This window comes from Sturnira hondurensis, unplaced genomic scaffold (genome assembly GCF_014824575.4).
Source record: "Sturnira hondurensis isolate 20B ecotype Veracruz unplaced genomic scaffold, ASM1482457v3 Scaffold0003801, whole genome shotgun sequence".
NCBI lineage: Eukaryota > Metazoa > Chordata > Mammalia > Chiroptera > Phyllostomidae > Sturnira > Sturnira hondurensis.
In genome coordinates this window covers 1,625,195-1,638,892 of record NW_028076432.1, presented here as the reverse complement: position 1 = coordinate 1,638,892, position 13,698 = coordinate 1,625,195, and the positions used below count along the sequence as shown (strand labels likewise).

Sequence of the window (13,698 nt, the reverse complement as noted above, 5' to 3'; positions counted from 1 at the left end):
CCTTTTCTAGTAAACATCAAAGTTAAGCAGGCATTTCATTCTAATGATCTAGAAGAACCCACCTGATGAAACTGTTAATATTATTATGCAATGACTTTCCAAATGGTCTCAACTTATATGATTTACAAAATGATTCCTCTGAGTCATGGACGACGAAGTCTGAGGACCTTCCCAGATAAGGCTTTAATAAGATATACAGATCTGTCATTGAGATTAAAAGACAACCCTGAAGTACACGGAGATGCTTTGGTGAGGGGAGTGTGATGCTTCTCTATCAAACAGTTAAGTCAGAGGGGGCTTGGAAGAAGGAATTCCGCCCCTTATCAACAAATATCCAAAAATCATTCAAATATACATGATCTAGTTTTAAAGACTTTAGGTGTAGTTCCAGAGCTTTCCTTCCCCAGGAGAAAAAAAGTGTTTGCAAGTCAGGAGAAAATAAAATCTTGCTTATTCATATGCAATCTAAAGGCAGACACTAAAAATTTGGCCTACCGAGAGACAAACTGTTTGATTTATTAAATATGTCTTTATTATCTAATGCCTATTTTAGCTATTCTTTGATCATCTCTGTGTTTTGTATGCCTACAATCCAGCATTTTCATTGCTTTTGTTGTATGATGACATCATGCAGATATTGAAACTTTAAAATGAAAACATAATCATGCAGGGTATTAATCCAGCTTAAAAACTGAGTCAGCTAACCAAACTGTACTCACAAACACGGTGAGTCACTGGCAGAAAACAGCTGTGACCTTTTTTTTTTTTTTTTTTGGAGGGTACAGTGAATTGCTTTTCTACTATGTTGGCTAAGACGTCTCAAACCCAAGCTTTCAGGATCTGGTGTAAAAAGCTATGATGTGACTGCATTTACTGAGTAGTGTATACCTCAAGCAACAATAAGGGAGTCTACTTTTGTTTCTCATATGGATCTAGAGCAGCCTGTGGACACAATGGCAGAGCCTCTAGGATAGTCCACTCACAGCTTTTGTTTCTTTACAAAGATAATTAAAAATGCCAGCCCATGCTCTTGTTCACAACAAGACAGAGCAGTAGGTCACTCAGAAAAGAGACTTGAAAATGCCTATCTTTCTGCTGTGTGAGGGGAAAAAACAACAGAAACTTCGTCACGCTTAACAGCAAAAACCATCTCTCTAATATTTCCTTCCTTTACATGAGGCTGAAATTATACTTCCTTGACTCTATATCTTAAATTTAAATGCAGAATTTAATATATAATGATCATTTCACTGTCATTTAAAGCAAAAGTAGTCAGCACACAAGTAAAAGGCAAATATGGTAAAAACTTGAAGATATNCATATGGATCTAGGGCAGCCTGTGGACACAATGGTCCGGCGGCAGAGCCTCTAGGATAGTCCACTCACAGCTTTTGTTTCTTTACAAAGATAATTAAAAATGCCAGCCCATGCTCTTGTTCACAACAAGACAGAGCAGTAGGTCACTCAGAAAAGAGACTTGAAAATGCCTATCTTTCTGCTGTGTGAGGGGAAAAAACAACAGAAACTTCGTCACGCTTAACAGCAAAAACCATCTCTCTAATATTTCCTTCCTTTACATGAGGCTGAAATTATACTTCCTTGACTCTATATCTTAAATTTAAATGCAGAATTTAATATATAATGATCATTTCACTGTCATTTAAAGCAAAAGTAGTCAGCACACAAGTAAAAGGCAAATATGGTAAAAACTTGAAGATATTATTATTTCAAAGTGGTACCTAATTTCTAAGAATTTCTATTTAGTTGGTCTGAGGCTTTGGTTCGGAATAAAAATTTTCTAGTTTATAATTATACACTTGTGATTGTTCAACAATTTATTTCCACTTACAAATCATGCCCTAGCAAGGAAAATAATGCACAAGGGCTTTCAGCAACTGGAAAGTTATTTGATTGCAACTCTTTTGCAAATATGAATTCTATAGTTAACTGCAATCAGCAACCTTTTGAAAGCCTCTCGTGTGCTTAAAATCAGGCTTCCTAGAGCCTGCATCTGTCATAATTGGGTTTCTGAAGTCTATATAGCTCACTTCATTTGCCTTCTGTGTTCAGATTCACAAGAGAAAAATAGTGTTTATTCAAAGCAAAGAGGAAGAGGGAGAAATCACAATGTACAGCAATGTGAACAAATAAGTCTTTTCCAAAGTGTGCACCAATGTTTGTGTTTGCTGTATTCTGTTGTTTATTTCAGCTGCTGGTGGGGATCATCCAGGCAGCTGAGCTGCCCGCCCTGGACATGGGGGGCACATCCGATCCCTATGTGAAAGTGTTCCTGCTGCCTGATAAGAAGAAGAAATTTGAGACAAAAGTCCACCGAAAGACCCTCAATCCTGTCTTCAATGAGCAATTCACTTTCAAGGTATTTTTTATGCTTACTAATAATTTTTCCTCCATTGTTTCTGATGAAAGACTGAGCCCATCCTGACTCATACACAGACACCACATGACCGCTTGTTCAGAGATCAAAATGATACAAGTCAGAATATTTAAAATTCTTATTTTCTGTCCAGGGAGGATTTTAAATTGCATTTAGGTTTAGCCAAAGTTAGGATTGGGCTCAGCCATTTCAGAACAGAATACAGACTGGAATTTTACTAAGATGTCATATTCACATCTGAAAAATGAGGTTGGCTTTAAATGTGTGCCAACAGGCTTGAGTATTTTTCCCTCTATAAAATCAAAGAGATAGTAAATTACTTTTTTTTTTAAGTTTAAAAGCTTCTGTTGCAGTCCAGAATGAGGTAAGCCATGCCCATTGTTCACACGGTACAGAGCCATGTCATTCCCATTGCCAACCTTTGTGTGCACAGGGGATAGCTGCGCCCTCTGAAACCCTTCATAACCTCTCACTACACAGAAGGGAAACATACTGTTTTTATGCATTTCCAGCATTTTTCCTCTACTCCAGGCTCTTCCCTGGTGTTCTTCAGCTCGTTGAGACCCCTCAGTTGGCAAACAATGACGGAGGCATTCTGGCTATATACTAACTCGGCAGGAAAATGTGCCCTTCAGGCCTGGGAAGAGGGGCATACCCAAGTTCTATAGGTCTTGTCTACAAGTCATGCATAAAAATAGTTCTTTCATGGTATATTAATATGTAAAAAATTTAATTTTTTAATTTATTTATCTTTAAAAGGGAAGGGAAGGAGAGAAATATTAATGTATGGTTGCTTTTGGTGCATCCCCTGCTGGGAACTGGCCCCTGCTGGGAACTGGCCTGCAACCCAGGCATGTGCCCTGACTGGGAATCAAACCGCGATCTTCTGGTTCGCAGGCCCATGCTCAAACCACTGAGAATATGTGAAAATTTTTTAATGCTTTACTTACAATAATACATTTCTGAAAAATGAGATGTGACCATGCCAGTAGGCTGACTCAGAATCACCTGCTGGTCAGCCAGCCTTAGAGAAAGCACGTGCCTCAGGTTAGCCAACGTTCTGGTGTGAAAGAAATGGATGAGACTGAGGCCATGAGTCATTGCTTAGAACTTTGTCCCCCATTTTATAGAAGAGCAGTGTCTTATAACTTTTGAGTTTTTAAGACAGAAGTCCCTAATATAAATAGTCCTATTAAAAATCTAGTTTTCTATACTGAGGATAGTTAATGTACAGTAGTGGTAAAAACATTCTGGAAATACTTAACTTATGAAGAGTGAATCACTATGGTCAATGTACCACAGAACATAAAATGAAAATAAAGCAAAAAATATTGCAAATTATATTTACAATCATTTTATTTGATGTATGAATCTTAATTTAGGTTAGTTATTTCTAACCCCAATTTAGTAAGCACATTCTTACATTATTTGAAATAATATTGGAGGGGGCTCTGTTGTTGTTTTGAGTGACCTATATGCTATTTCTTTAAATATATATGTATATTGCTAATAATTTTATTAGTAATTTCTCTAATGGCAAGAAGTATAGTTATTGAACTTTTTAAATTGCCTATAAAATTTTATCAGGTTTCACTTTATTTCAAGAAGGTTGACCAAATCAAGATCTACCCAAAGTACAATGTATTTGGATACACTCAAGAAACACACCACTGTGTCTAAAGAATTGGTATTTATCCATTAGGCATCATAGATGATGCATCTTGAAATGCCAGTAGGTGACACGATACAGACATAGAAGAACAGAGTTTGAGGAGGATAGGCGTTAAAACGTGAGTTCATATCCACTCGACAGGAACTCCGCATGCCCCAAACTAAATGCTGCTTCTTTTCCCCCAAACTGCCCCCTGAAGTAGCTAACTCATCATCCAAGCAATAAATAGTAGGTGCCTACTGTGTGCCAGGGGTGTCCTAAATATATTACACATTCATTCAGCCCTAACCCTAACCCTGTGATTTAGGCACTGCTATTATCACTATCTGGTAGGTGAAAAAGCTGAGGGGCTGAGGGGACTCAGCCTCAGTCCCTTCAGCTGAAAAGTGGGGAAACCCAGGCCCAACCCCCCTTGGAACCTAAGCCCAGGCTTTTGACTGCTGCCACCTCAGTATAATCACAAGAGAAAATCTAAATAGATTTCACAAATCAGATGAAATTTTCAAGAGTTTATCCCTACTCTAAAATTTCTTATTTCTTCCTTTGAAATTCAACTCTTTGAAAGGGTTTTTTCCCTTCCAAAATGGAAAAAGCATCACGAGGAGGTCTTCTTAACTGTAGTATTTTAATCAGATTCCAAATAGATAATGAATGACAAAAAATAAAAAATCTTTGGAAAAACTAAAATGTCTTATACATAGATGATCAAATAATCTTCTTTCTCCTTTCCTTCTTAATATATAGAGTTAATTGTGAAATGTTTGCTCGAGCATAAGAGAACAATTTACAGAAATTTCATACAATACAATTTCATACAATAACAGAAAGTGTATGAAAATTCATCAAACCTTTAATACAAGTCTAAACAATTTCTTATTTAGGCATTTCTATCTAGTTACTGAAGTGTAACTCACTTGGAATTCACAGCTTTCTCTGAATATTAAAAATGTCAACAATAAACCTTTCAACCCATAGCATCTGTCCCAGACACATTTGCACAGCTGGAGAATTCGTCAGTTCTCGGCCTTTTGCCACCGCTCATCCTGAAGAGTGTTACACCTAAGAAGGAACTTCAAGATCTATATTATAATGTGTCCCTGACATTCAAAACATCAATTTTCTAGTCATCTCTTGTCAATCAGTAAATTATTTTAGGGAGTAGGTGAGGCATCCTGTGAATTTAATTTAAACCCTTTCAGACTGCTAGAATAGCTTTTAATACCTTACTGCTGCATTAAAATGTGGCATCCAAGAGGCTTGAAAGTCATCTACCCCTGAGTAAGAAGCCACAGCCTGACAATGGAACGAACAGCAACAATGACATAGTCTGCAAGAACAACTTATTTTGTTTTGTTATGTCAAACCAATTGGCTTAGTTTATTCTGGTATGACTCTTGGAGTGTTTATAGCATATCTAATAGTAGGATCCATTACGAATAATGCTAACAGCTTCCAGAACCTTGGGATCAAGTGATAAATTACTAAGGGAAGTCCCCATTTTCTCCCAAGTAATTGAAGCCAAAAGCAGTTAGTCAAATGACCCAATTTGAGGAAATATCAAAAGCATAATTATGTCTCTGGTCTGTTTACCCAACACAAATATTAAAATTAAATACTGTAAACAATTAACACGTTCTAAGCATTTTTGTGACCACACTTTTATCTTCATCTCTTTTCATCTCTTTTCATTAGGTGCCGTACTCGGAATTGGGAGGCAAAACCCTGGTGATGGCTGTGTATGATTTTGATCGCTTCTCCAAGCATGACATCATCGGGGAATTTAAAGTCCCCATGAACACAGTGGATTTCGGTCACGTAACTGAGGAGTGGCGCGATCTGCAGAGTGCTGAGAAGGAAGAGGTAAGATAAACAATAGCCCTTCTAATGTGTCACAGTGTACTCATCAGTTCTACTCACATAACGGCCTACTGAGAGATGCTCTTCCCAAAGAGTGATGTGGGTACCCAGCTGCTGACAGCTGGCCAAACAGGATCAAGAGACTGCATAACCTCATTAAAAAGCATCCAGGTCTTCTGGGTGTGATTTGAGAGAAAAGAGAAAAGCTTGTGTACAAGGTCTATGGACAGCTCCCTGAAGAGACACAGACACACACACACACACACACACACACACACGTATACCTAAAAGCTTACCAAATGCCATTCACAGTAAATTATTACCTAAATTATTCTCTAAACACAGTCAAATATCATCCTATTATTTGTATTTTGCCACAATCATTCTGTATTTCCACATAGATTATGCTGTTATTAAATAGAAATAAAATGGCACCTTTGCCTTGGTTATTTCTGTACTGCACACAGTTCACTGTTTCTCCTGAAGATATCAGAGCATGGTGTGTGAAACATCAAATACAGCTCACAAGGGTTGATATTAAATCCATTTTTTAAATGACTCACATTTTTATAGTAGTCTTCACATTGTTTTCTTCCAGTTTGAATAATTTAACCCAGGATTTTTCTGTGATTTAAACAGGGAAGTTCAATATCCTTAGTGCATTGAAACTGCGTAATAATTAATTCTATTTGATTATGCTATGCCTGCCTGGCACTAGCGTTTTTCTGGGAGAATGTCTCAATAGGCCAATACTAGAAAAGCAAACAACTCTTAGCTTCTCTGAACTCTTAAAGCAATGCCTTTTGCAACCTTGTAAGATTCCTAGGGTTCCGTAGATGTGGTCCCTTCGGGGCCAGCAGGGAGGTGAGGGAGTGGCCCAAGCCTTCCGAGACATAGCCGGGCCCATTACCTGGGAATCATCTCAGCCTAAGGTTTTCTGTGGCCAGTATAATGACATGAGCTTTTAGAACATACTTGTGATTGCTATACTGAAACTGAATTTTATTAGTGCTCTAAAGTTACTTGGTTGTATAAAAGGAATCAAAATTATTGGAGTTAAGCTCTCCTTCCTTTTTGTGAGGGAAATATATATAATTTAACCAAACAAGTTAGCCAAAATCAGATTCTGGGATATTGAGATAGATTTAGCCTACTGTGGACTTTCTAGAACAACCCAAGGATAATATGGAGTTTTTAAATTTTATGATTTTGATATGCAGTTCTTCCCTATGAGTGAACTAATATCAACTTTAAATCAAGCATCTGTATGAAAAGAAAAACATGCAATCGTTCAATCATAATGTTTCTAATTGTTTAACAAAGCAGTAAGCTGTTTCATTGAGCATTTATATTTTACTGAAATGTTTGGCTCTGTAAATTCCTAGCAGCTTGTCAAGGAGGGGGAGGGAAGGGAAGAGGAGGGGCAGAAGGAGTTCATGTAAAGTGGAACCTCAACAAATATGTATTAACTAATTGATATTTATTAACTGACTGGTTTTTGGTTGTCTTCTTTGGATGTCAGAATATGACCTTCTCGCACTTCCCACTGCCCACACAACCAGCCTGCATGGCCCATACTACTGACCTCCACCTAGTAACTACCAAGTGGCCTGGAATTCCAACATCACACCCACCAGGTTCCTGAGTGAAGAAGATGTATGCCGTCAAACAGTTTTCCTCTTTCAAAAATTCTTTGAATAAGGGCAGAGTTTGAGGCTTGACACTAAGCTGACAGGTTTGGTTGGATTCCAGAACCCAGAAGTTTAGGCTGATTGCCAAAAGAATCACCAAAAAAGTAGAAAGGGTCAACACTGCTTCTGTTTCGTGGAATTTAACATGGTTCATTTTCCTCCCTCACTCCAATCTGTGCCTTCCTTTTTACCAGCTAGGCTGATTTCTGGAAAAAGTTCTGTCTTTAAAAATGAACACTCCTGCCCTGGCCAGTGTGGGTCATTTGGTTGGAGCATTATCCCATAGACCAAAGCATTGTGGGTTTGATTCCCAGTCAGGGTACATACCCAGGTTGTGGGTTCAATCCTCAGTAGGGGCGTATAAGGAAAGGCAACCAATCAATGTCTGTCTCTCTCTCTCCCTCTGTCCCTCTCTCTTCCCCTCTCTCTAAAAGCAATGAAAAAACATCCTCAGGTAAGTATTAAAAATAATAAAATTTTAAAACCAAAAATAAACACTCCCAGCTTTCAATCATTTACTAGCTCAGAGACATTGGATAAGTCAGTTCAGCCCTCTAAAATTCCATTTTTTTAATCTATAAAGTGACCTAAAATTATCTACCCCTTATTTTACAGATTAGGTGGACTAGAGTATTATGTTCTAGTATGCAATGAGTGCTCAGTAAGCAAGAGCTCTCTTTCTCTTTCTTCTTAACCGATCTTACTGTCCTCTTTCTGTTTTCTCATCTCCCTATTCATTCTCCCATTTTCCCTTTATATATTTGCATCTACTTCTCTGTTCTTTTTCTTATCACCTTTGTGCTTATTGAATGTCCAAGTTTTTAATGGGAAATAATTCTATAATCACATGTTTAAATGCTGGGATTTTTCCTCTTTGCTATCTACTTGGGAATAGTAATTTTTGGTTTTCAGCTGAGTGATTATTTCCTTTTATCATGATTGAGAAAACTTCATGACTTAGCTGTCTAAGTTACAAAGTATCTTTGGATGACTAGGGCCAGGTATAAACTTTCATAATAAATGAAGTAGGATTTGCAGGTGGGGAAGCTCCTTACCTGAGAGCATGCCTATTGATTCTAGAGAGAGGGGAAGGGAGAGAGAGAGGAAGAGAATCACCAATGTGAGAGAGAAATATTGATCAGTTGCCTCTCATACTCATCCCAACAAGGGACAAAACCCACAACCCAGGCCTGTGCCCTGACTGGGACTCAAACCCACAACCTCCCAGTTTATGGGTCGATGCTCCAAACAATGGAGTCACACCAGTGAGGGTTCCAATTACATTTTATAGCAAAAGAATACTTATGCTCACTGAAATGTGCTCTATCTTTCCATACTACCATTAACTGCAGAAAATCATAGTTGTGTGAATAAAGTCTTAGATTGACTTCAGTTCTCATGATTTTAAAGAAATTATTTTTCATTTTACATGTATAATTCTGTTCATAACTTTAGTTTTCTTCTATCTAACAGTGCTAAATTTTATTTTTAATGTCAATAATTCAAGATATAGTCTTGGAATCTAGAAACTGAACCACTAAGGTAGTCTACTCAGGTAGAAACTTGGATTCAAACTGGTTAAATCCAATGCACTGAGCTCCAACCCTGTCATTGTAAGAGAATGGGTTAGGGTTCTGTTGCCAGAAAGCTGAAAAATATGAAAGTCATAAGATGATGAAGCAATTATGTAGGTGAAAGAACTGTGTATCATTTTAATTATCACTTAAATGTGCATGCAATTTAGAAAAAGATGGGAGGGAGCCTTTTCTGAAAGTGACTAAGCATACATGTAAAACAGGGTATTGAAGAGATAAGCTATGCCAGGAAGAGTACTAACAAGCACACAGCTCCTGCTGTCAGATTCCAGCCCTGGTGGAAACATTTCTGCTGAGGTTTTCATTCTGACTCAATCACCTTCCTGTGCACAACTAATCAAAGCCACCTCACTGGCTTGGGCTCACCTGCCATTTTTATGCTGCTTGACTGACCACTTTCTCTGCTTCTACCTCCCCACCTCTCAACAGACAAATGTGGAATTTGACCTTACAGGTAGCTGAGAGATAGTTACATATAAAATTGTTTTCTTAATATTGTCCTTCTCAGTTTAGGGCCTCAGAAACCATTCTTTATAATCAGTATATAGAGTTCTTCCATTGTGCCACCCACAAGTTGAACCTGAAACCAACCTTCAGACTTCTCATATAATTCATTCATTTAATATGTTTACTTCATTACTTCAAATGTTACAATCAATAGCCATGACTCCATTTTCTTTTTTTGTGAACTGTCTGTGTCCTGTACCCCAGTGTCAAGTACCTCTTCAAAGCATTTAGTGTTTTGTCCCTATTTTTATTCCCGCCTTCCAATACTACTTCTTGTATTATTACTTTTACTTTAGTATTTTGTTCTCTTTTTAGTATTTTTAATTTTAGTATTTTGTTCCTATCTTGGCATTTTGTTCCTATTTTTTATCCCTGTGTTTTTCAGTACTACTTCCTATTTCAAAAAAAAAACAGCATAAGGAACAGACACCACCAGAATACAACTTGAGTCCCTTTTAAAAAAATTTTCTTAGCAAGTCTATCTCCTAACTTGACCAGTACTGTTTTGTCTCCTTGAGAGAATGTCTATCACTTCTGCTTTGAGTAGAATTCATTAAAGACTGATTTTTAAATGAGATTCTATAATCCAGTGCAAATGGGAAAAAATTGATTGCTGAAATTAAAACCAGTTGGGACATATTTAATTAGTATCCAAGCAGAAGGGACGAGAAGCTACTATAGTGCCTTAATAGAAAATCAATTTTGTAAGAAATTTTCACATTTTTAAGCCTAATTAGAAAAACACTTGCATCACAGAAAAACATTTGGAGAATACATATTCAATCAAATGGCAAAAGTCTTTTAGCTTCCAATGGCCAATTACTTGATGCTTCTTTGAAATAAGTTAAACTGATTATTTCTCATAGCATTACTTTGTCCAAAAATCATGAAAGAACTGATGCCATTTCTAAGTACACTCAGCAGTCAATGGTAGCTCTCACCCTCCAAGAACGAGCATACAACAAATCAATACCCTGAATGGAAATTCTTACAAAAGGTTAACTGTTGGAACATTAAACATGGCTACAAGTGAGAACCTTCCTTGTCATTCACAATCTATCATATTAGGGAAATGCAACAAAGATGCTGATTTCAATCCGCAACGTTCCAGGAAGGCCACATCCCGCAGGGACCTGTGTCTATTGCTTCTCACAGAGACACCAAGCTTGATCACAGAGGCAAGCACAGAGCAGGCAAAAATACATTAGAATGAATGGGGAGAGGTGATTGTTACCCTGGGAGAGATGTTGCAAAACATACTTTTTAAAATTCATGTTAATAATAGTAATTGTGTTGTTGTACAAATGAAGTCTCAAGTATTCCAAAAGCCCATGAATAAGAATATCTTAGCATCAAATAATGAAAATGGTTTGGTATCTTTTTGGTTTTGGGGTCTGTTTCTTTAAAAAGAGAAGCAGTATAGCTGCTTAGCAAAATCATTCTTATTGTTTTTGTTGTCATGAATATGATGATAGTTTTTCTTTCTTTTTTTTTAAATTATAAAGGGTTACTCAGTATCTCCTCTCTGTAACCCCTCTTCCATCCTATTTCTGTGATGCACAGGAAACTTGGGACTTAGCTTAATTTAACTTTTATTTAAAGTTAAGATTTAGTTAAAGCTATGATGTAAGTCTCTGCTTACATCATGGAAATGTACCCAGAGGGAAATACAGAGAAATCAATTACAAGGACATTTCAGATAATCTGAACAAAATCTAAGTTTATCATAGGTGGCCAGATTTATAATATAGTAGATAAGATATAATAATATTAAATTGTTTTAAGATATATTAAGACCATGACATATTTTTGCATACTTAGGATTTATATGACCGTTTTGTGGAACGGGAACATAATGATTTTCAACTCTTACAGAAGTTGCATTTGATTTTTTTGATATGTCTTTGGCTATAATTATAATTTACTTGATTCTGAGTGGTTGGAATTCTAATCATCAGTTATAACTATTGTTATGCATAATAAGTACTGTCTCCTTCATGATGTGGTTGCTAAGAACATCACAGGAACAAGGAATATTTTAAATTATCCTTAAAATACCTGTCTACAGGTGTCCAACCCACCTGCCACAGGCTGCATGTGGTCCAGCACGGCTATGAATGCAGTGCAACAAAAAATTGTAAATTTATTTAAAACCTGTTTTCGTCCATCAGTTTTTGTTACTGTTTGTGTATTTAACGTGTAGCCCGAGACGACTCTTCTTCTTCTCGTGCAGCCCAGAGACACCAGAAGGTTAGACACCTCTGCAAGGGTGTAGGACTGTAATTTGATTGCCTTTCTAGTTAAAAAGACTTTTCGGGCACAAATGGATTAAACCAAATTCTTACTTCAATTAGTTTCTAAATGAAAACTTAATATTCTATTATTTTTATTGTGAATTCCCCCAAAAGTAATATAAATTTAGAATCTAATTTGAAGAATTAAGTGAGAGGAGAGATCTTGGGCATTGTCAAAATGCCCTTTGATGAACATTCCATCGTTCCCTGTTGTTATACCTTAACCTGCTGCAATACCTTTCCCTTCACAACTGTGACCACCCAAAGGCCTGTGTTTCCAGCCCTGTTTCCTTGCTAATCTCATTTTCATTAAAGTTTCCCTTAGCTTTTCTACCTGAGCTATAGACACAAATAAGAGCCACCATTTACTGAGAGTCCACTGAGTACCAAACAAAAGTAACTTTCATGATATTCTTTAAAATCGTAATAGTTAAATTTGCTTTACAGAATGAGGGGAAATAGACCTGAGGTTCAGGAAAGTCTAAGTAATTTGTCCAAGTTTATACAACCAATGCCAGAGCTGAAATTCAAATACAAGTCTGAAGCCCACAGTCTATTTCATCATAACATCTTCTTGAAAAGCAGTGTTTCTCAGTCTTTCAGTGAAGGAAGGAAGGAAGGAAGGTAGGAAGGAAGGAAGGAAGGAAGGAGAGAAAAGAAAAGAAAAAAGAAAAGAAAAGAAAAAAGACTAAGGGCACACCGAGGCCAAAAATAGCCCAAATGAAAGAACAAATCAAAGCTCCAGAAAAAAAAATACAATTAAGCAATGAAGAGATAGCCAACCTATTAGATGCACAGTTCAAAACAGTGGTAATCAGGATGCTCACAGAATTGGTTGAATTTAGTCACAAATTAAAGGAAAAAATGAAGGCTATGCTAAATGAAATAAAGGAAAATATACAGGGAACCAACAGTGATTGGAAGGAAACCATAACTCAGATCAAGGGTGTGGACCAGAAGGCAGAAAGAAACATTTAACCAAAACACAATGAAGAAACAAGAACTCAAAAATAATGAGGAGAGGCTTAGGAACCTCCAGGACACCTTTAAACCTTTGAACATTCAAATCATAGGGGTGCCAGAAGGAGAAGAGGAAGAAAAGCAAGAAATTGAAAACTTATTCCAAAAAATAATGGAGAACTTCTCCAATCTGGCAAAGGAAATATACTTCCAGGAAGTCCAGGAAGCTCAGAGAGGCCCAAAGAAGGTGGACCCAGGGAGGAACACACCAAGGCACATCATAATTACATTACCCAAGATTAAAATGAAGGAGTGAATCCTAGAAGCAGCAAGAGATAAGGGGACAGTCACCTACAAAGGAGTTCCCATCAGACTGTCAGCTGATTTTTTAAAAAGAGACCTTACAGGCAAGAAAGGGCTGGAAAGAAGTATTCCAAGTCATGAAAAGCAAGGACCTACATCCAAGATTACTATATCCAGCAAAGCTTTCATTTAGAATGGAAGGGCAAATAAAGTGCTTCCTAAATAAGGTCAAGTTAAAGGAGTTCATCATCACCAAGCCCTTATTATATGAAATATAAAAGGGACTTATTTAAGAAAAAAGATCAAAAATATGAACAGTAAAACAACAACAGTTATTAACAACCGAACCTAAAACAAACAAAAATGAACTAAACAAACAACTAGAACAGGAACAGAATCATAGAAATGGAGATCACATGGAGGG

At 37.0% G+C, this 13,698-nt stretch overlaps 1 protein-coding gene across 2 annotated transcripts in view; it reads left to right on the top strand.

The window, feature by feature from the left end:
- Positions 1-13,698, top strand: part of SYT1 (synaptotagmin 1) — a 440,827-nt gene that overhangs the window by 297,487 nt on the left and 129,642 nt on the right. For both annotated transcript variants that reach the window (XM_037042822.1, XM_037042821.1), the window contains exons 5-6: positions 2,210-2,377; positions 5,760-5,927. In XM_037042822.1, the coding sequence (XP_036898717.1) occupies positions 2,210-2,377; positions 5,760-5,927 (336 nt within the window). The remainder of the gene's footprint in view (positions 1-2,209; positions 2,378-5,759; positions 5,928-13,698) is intronic.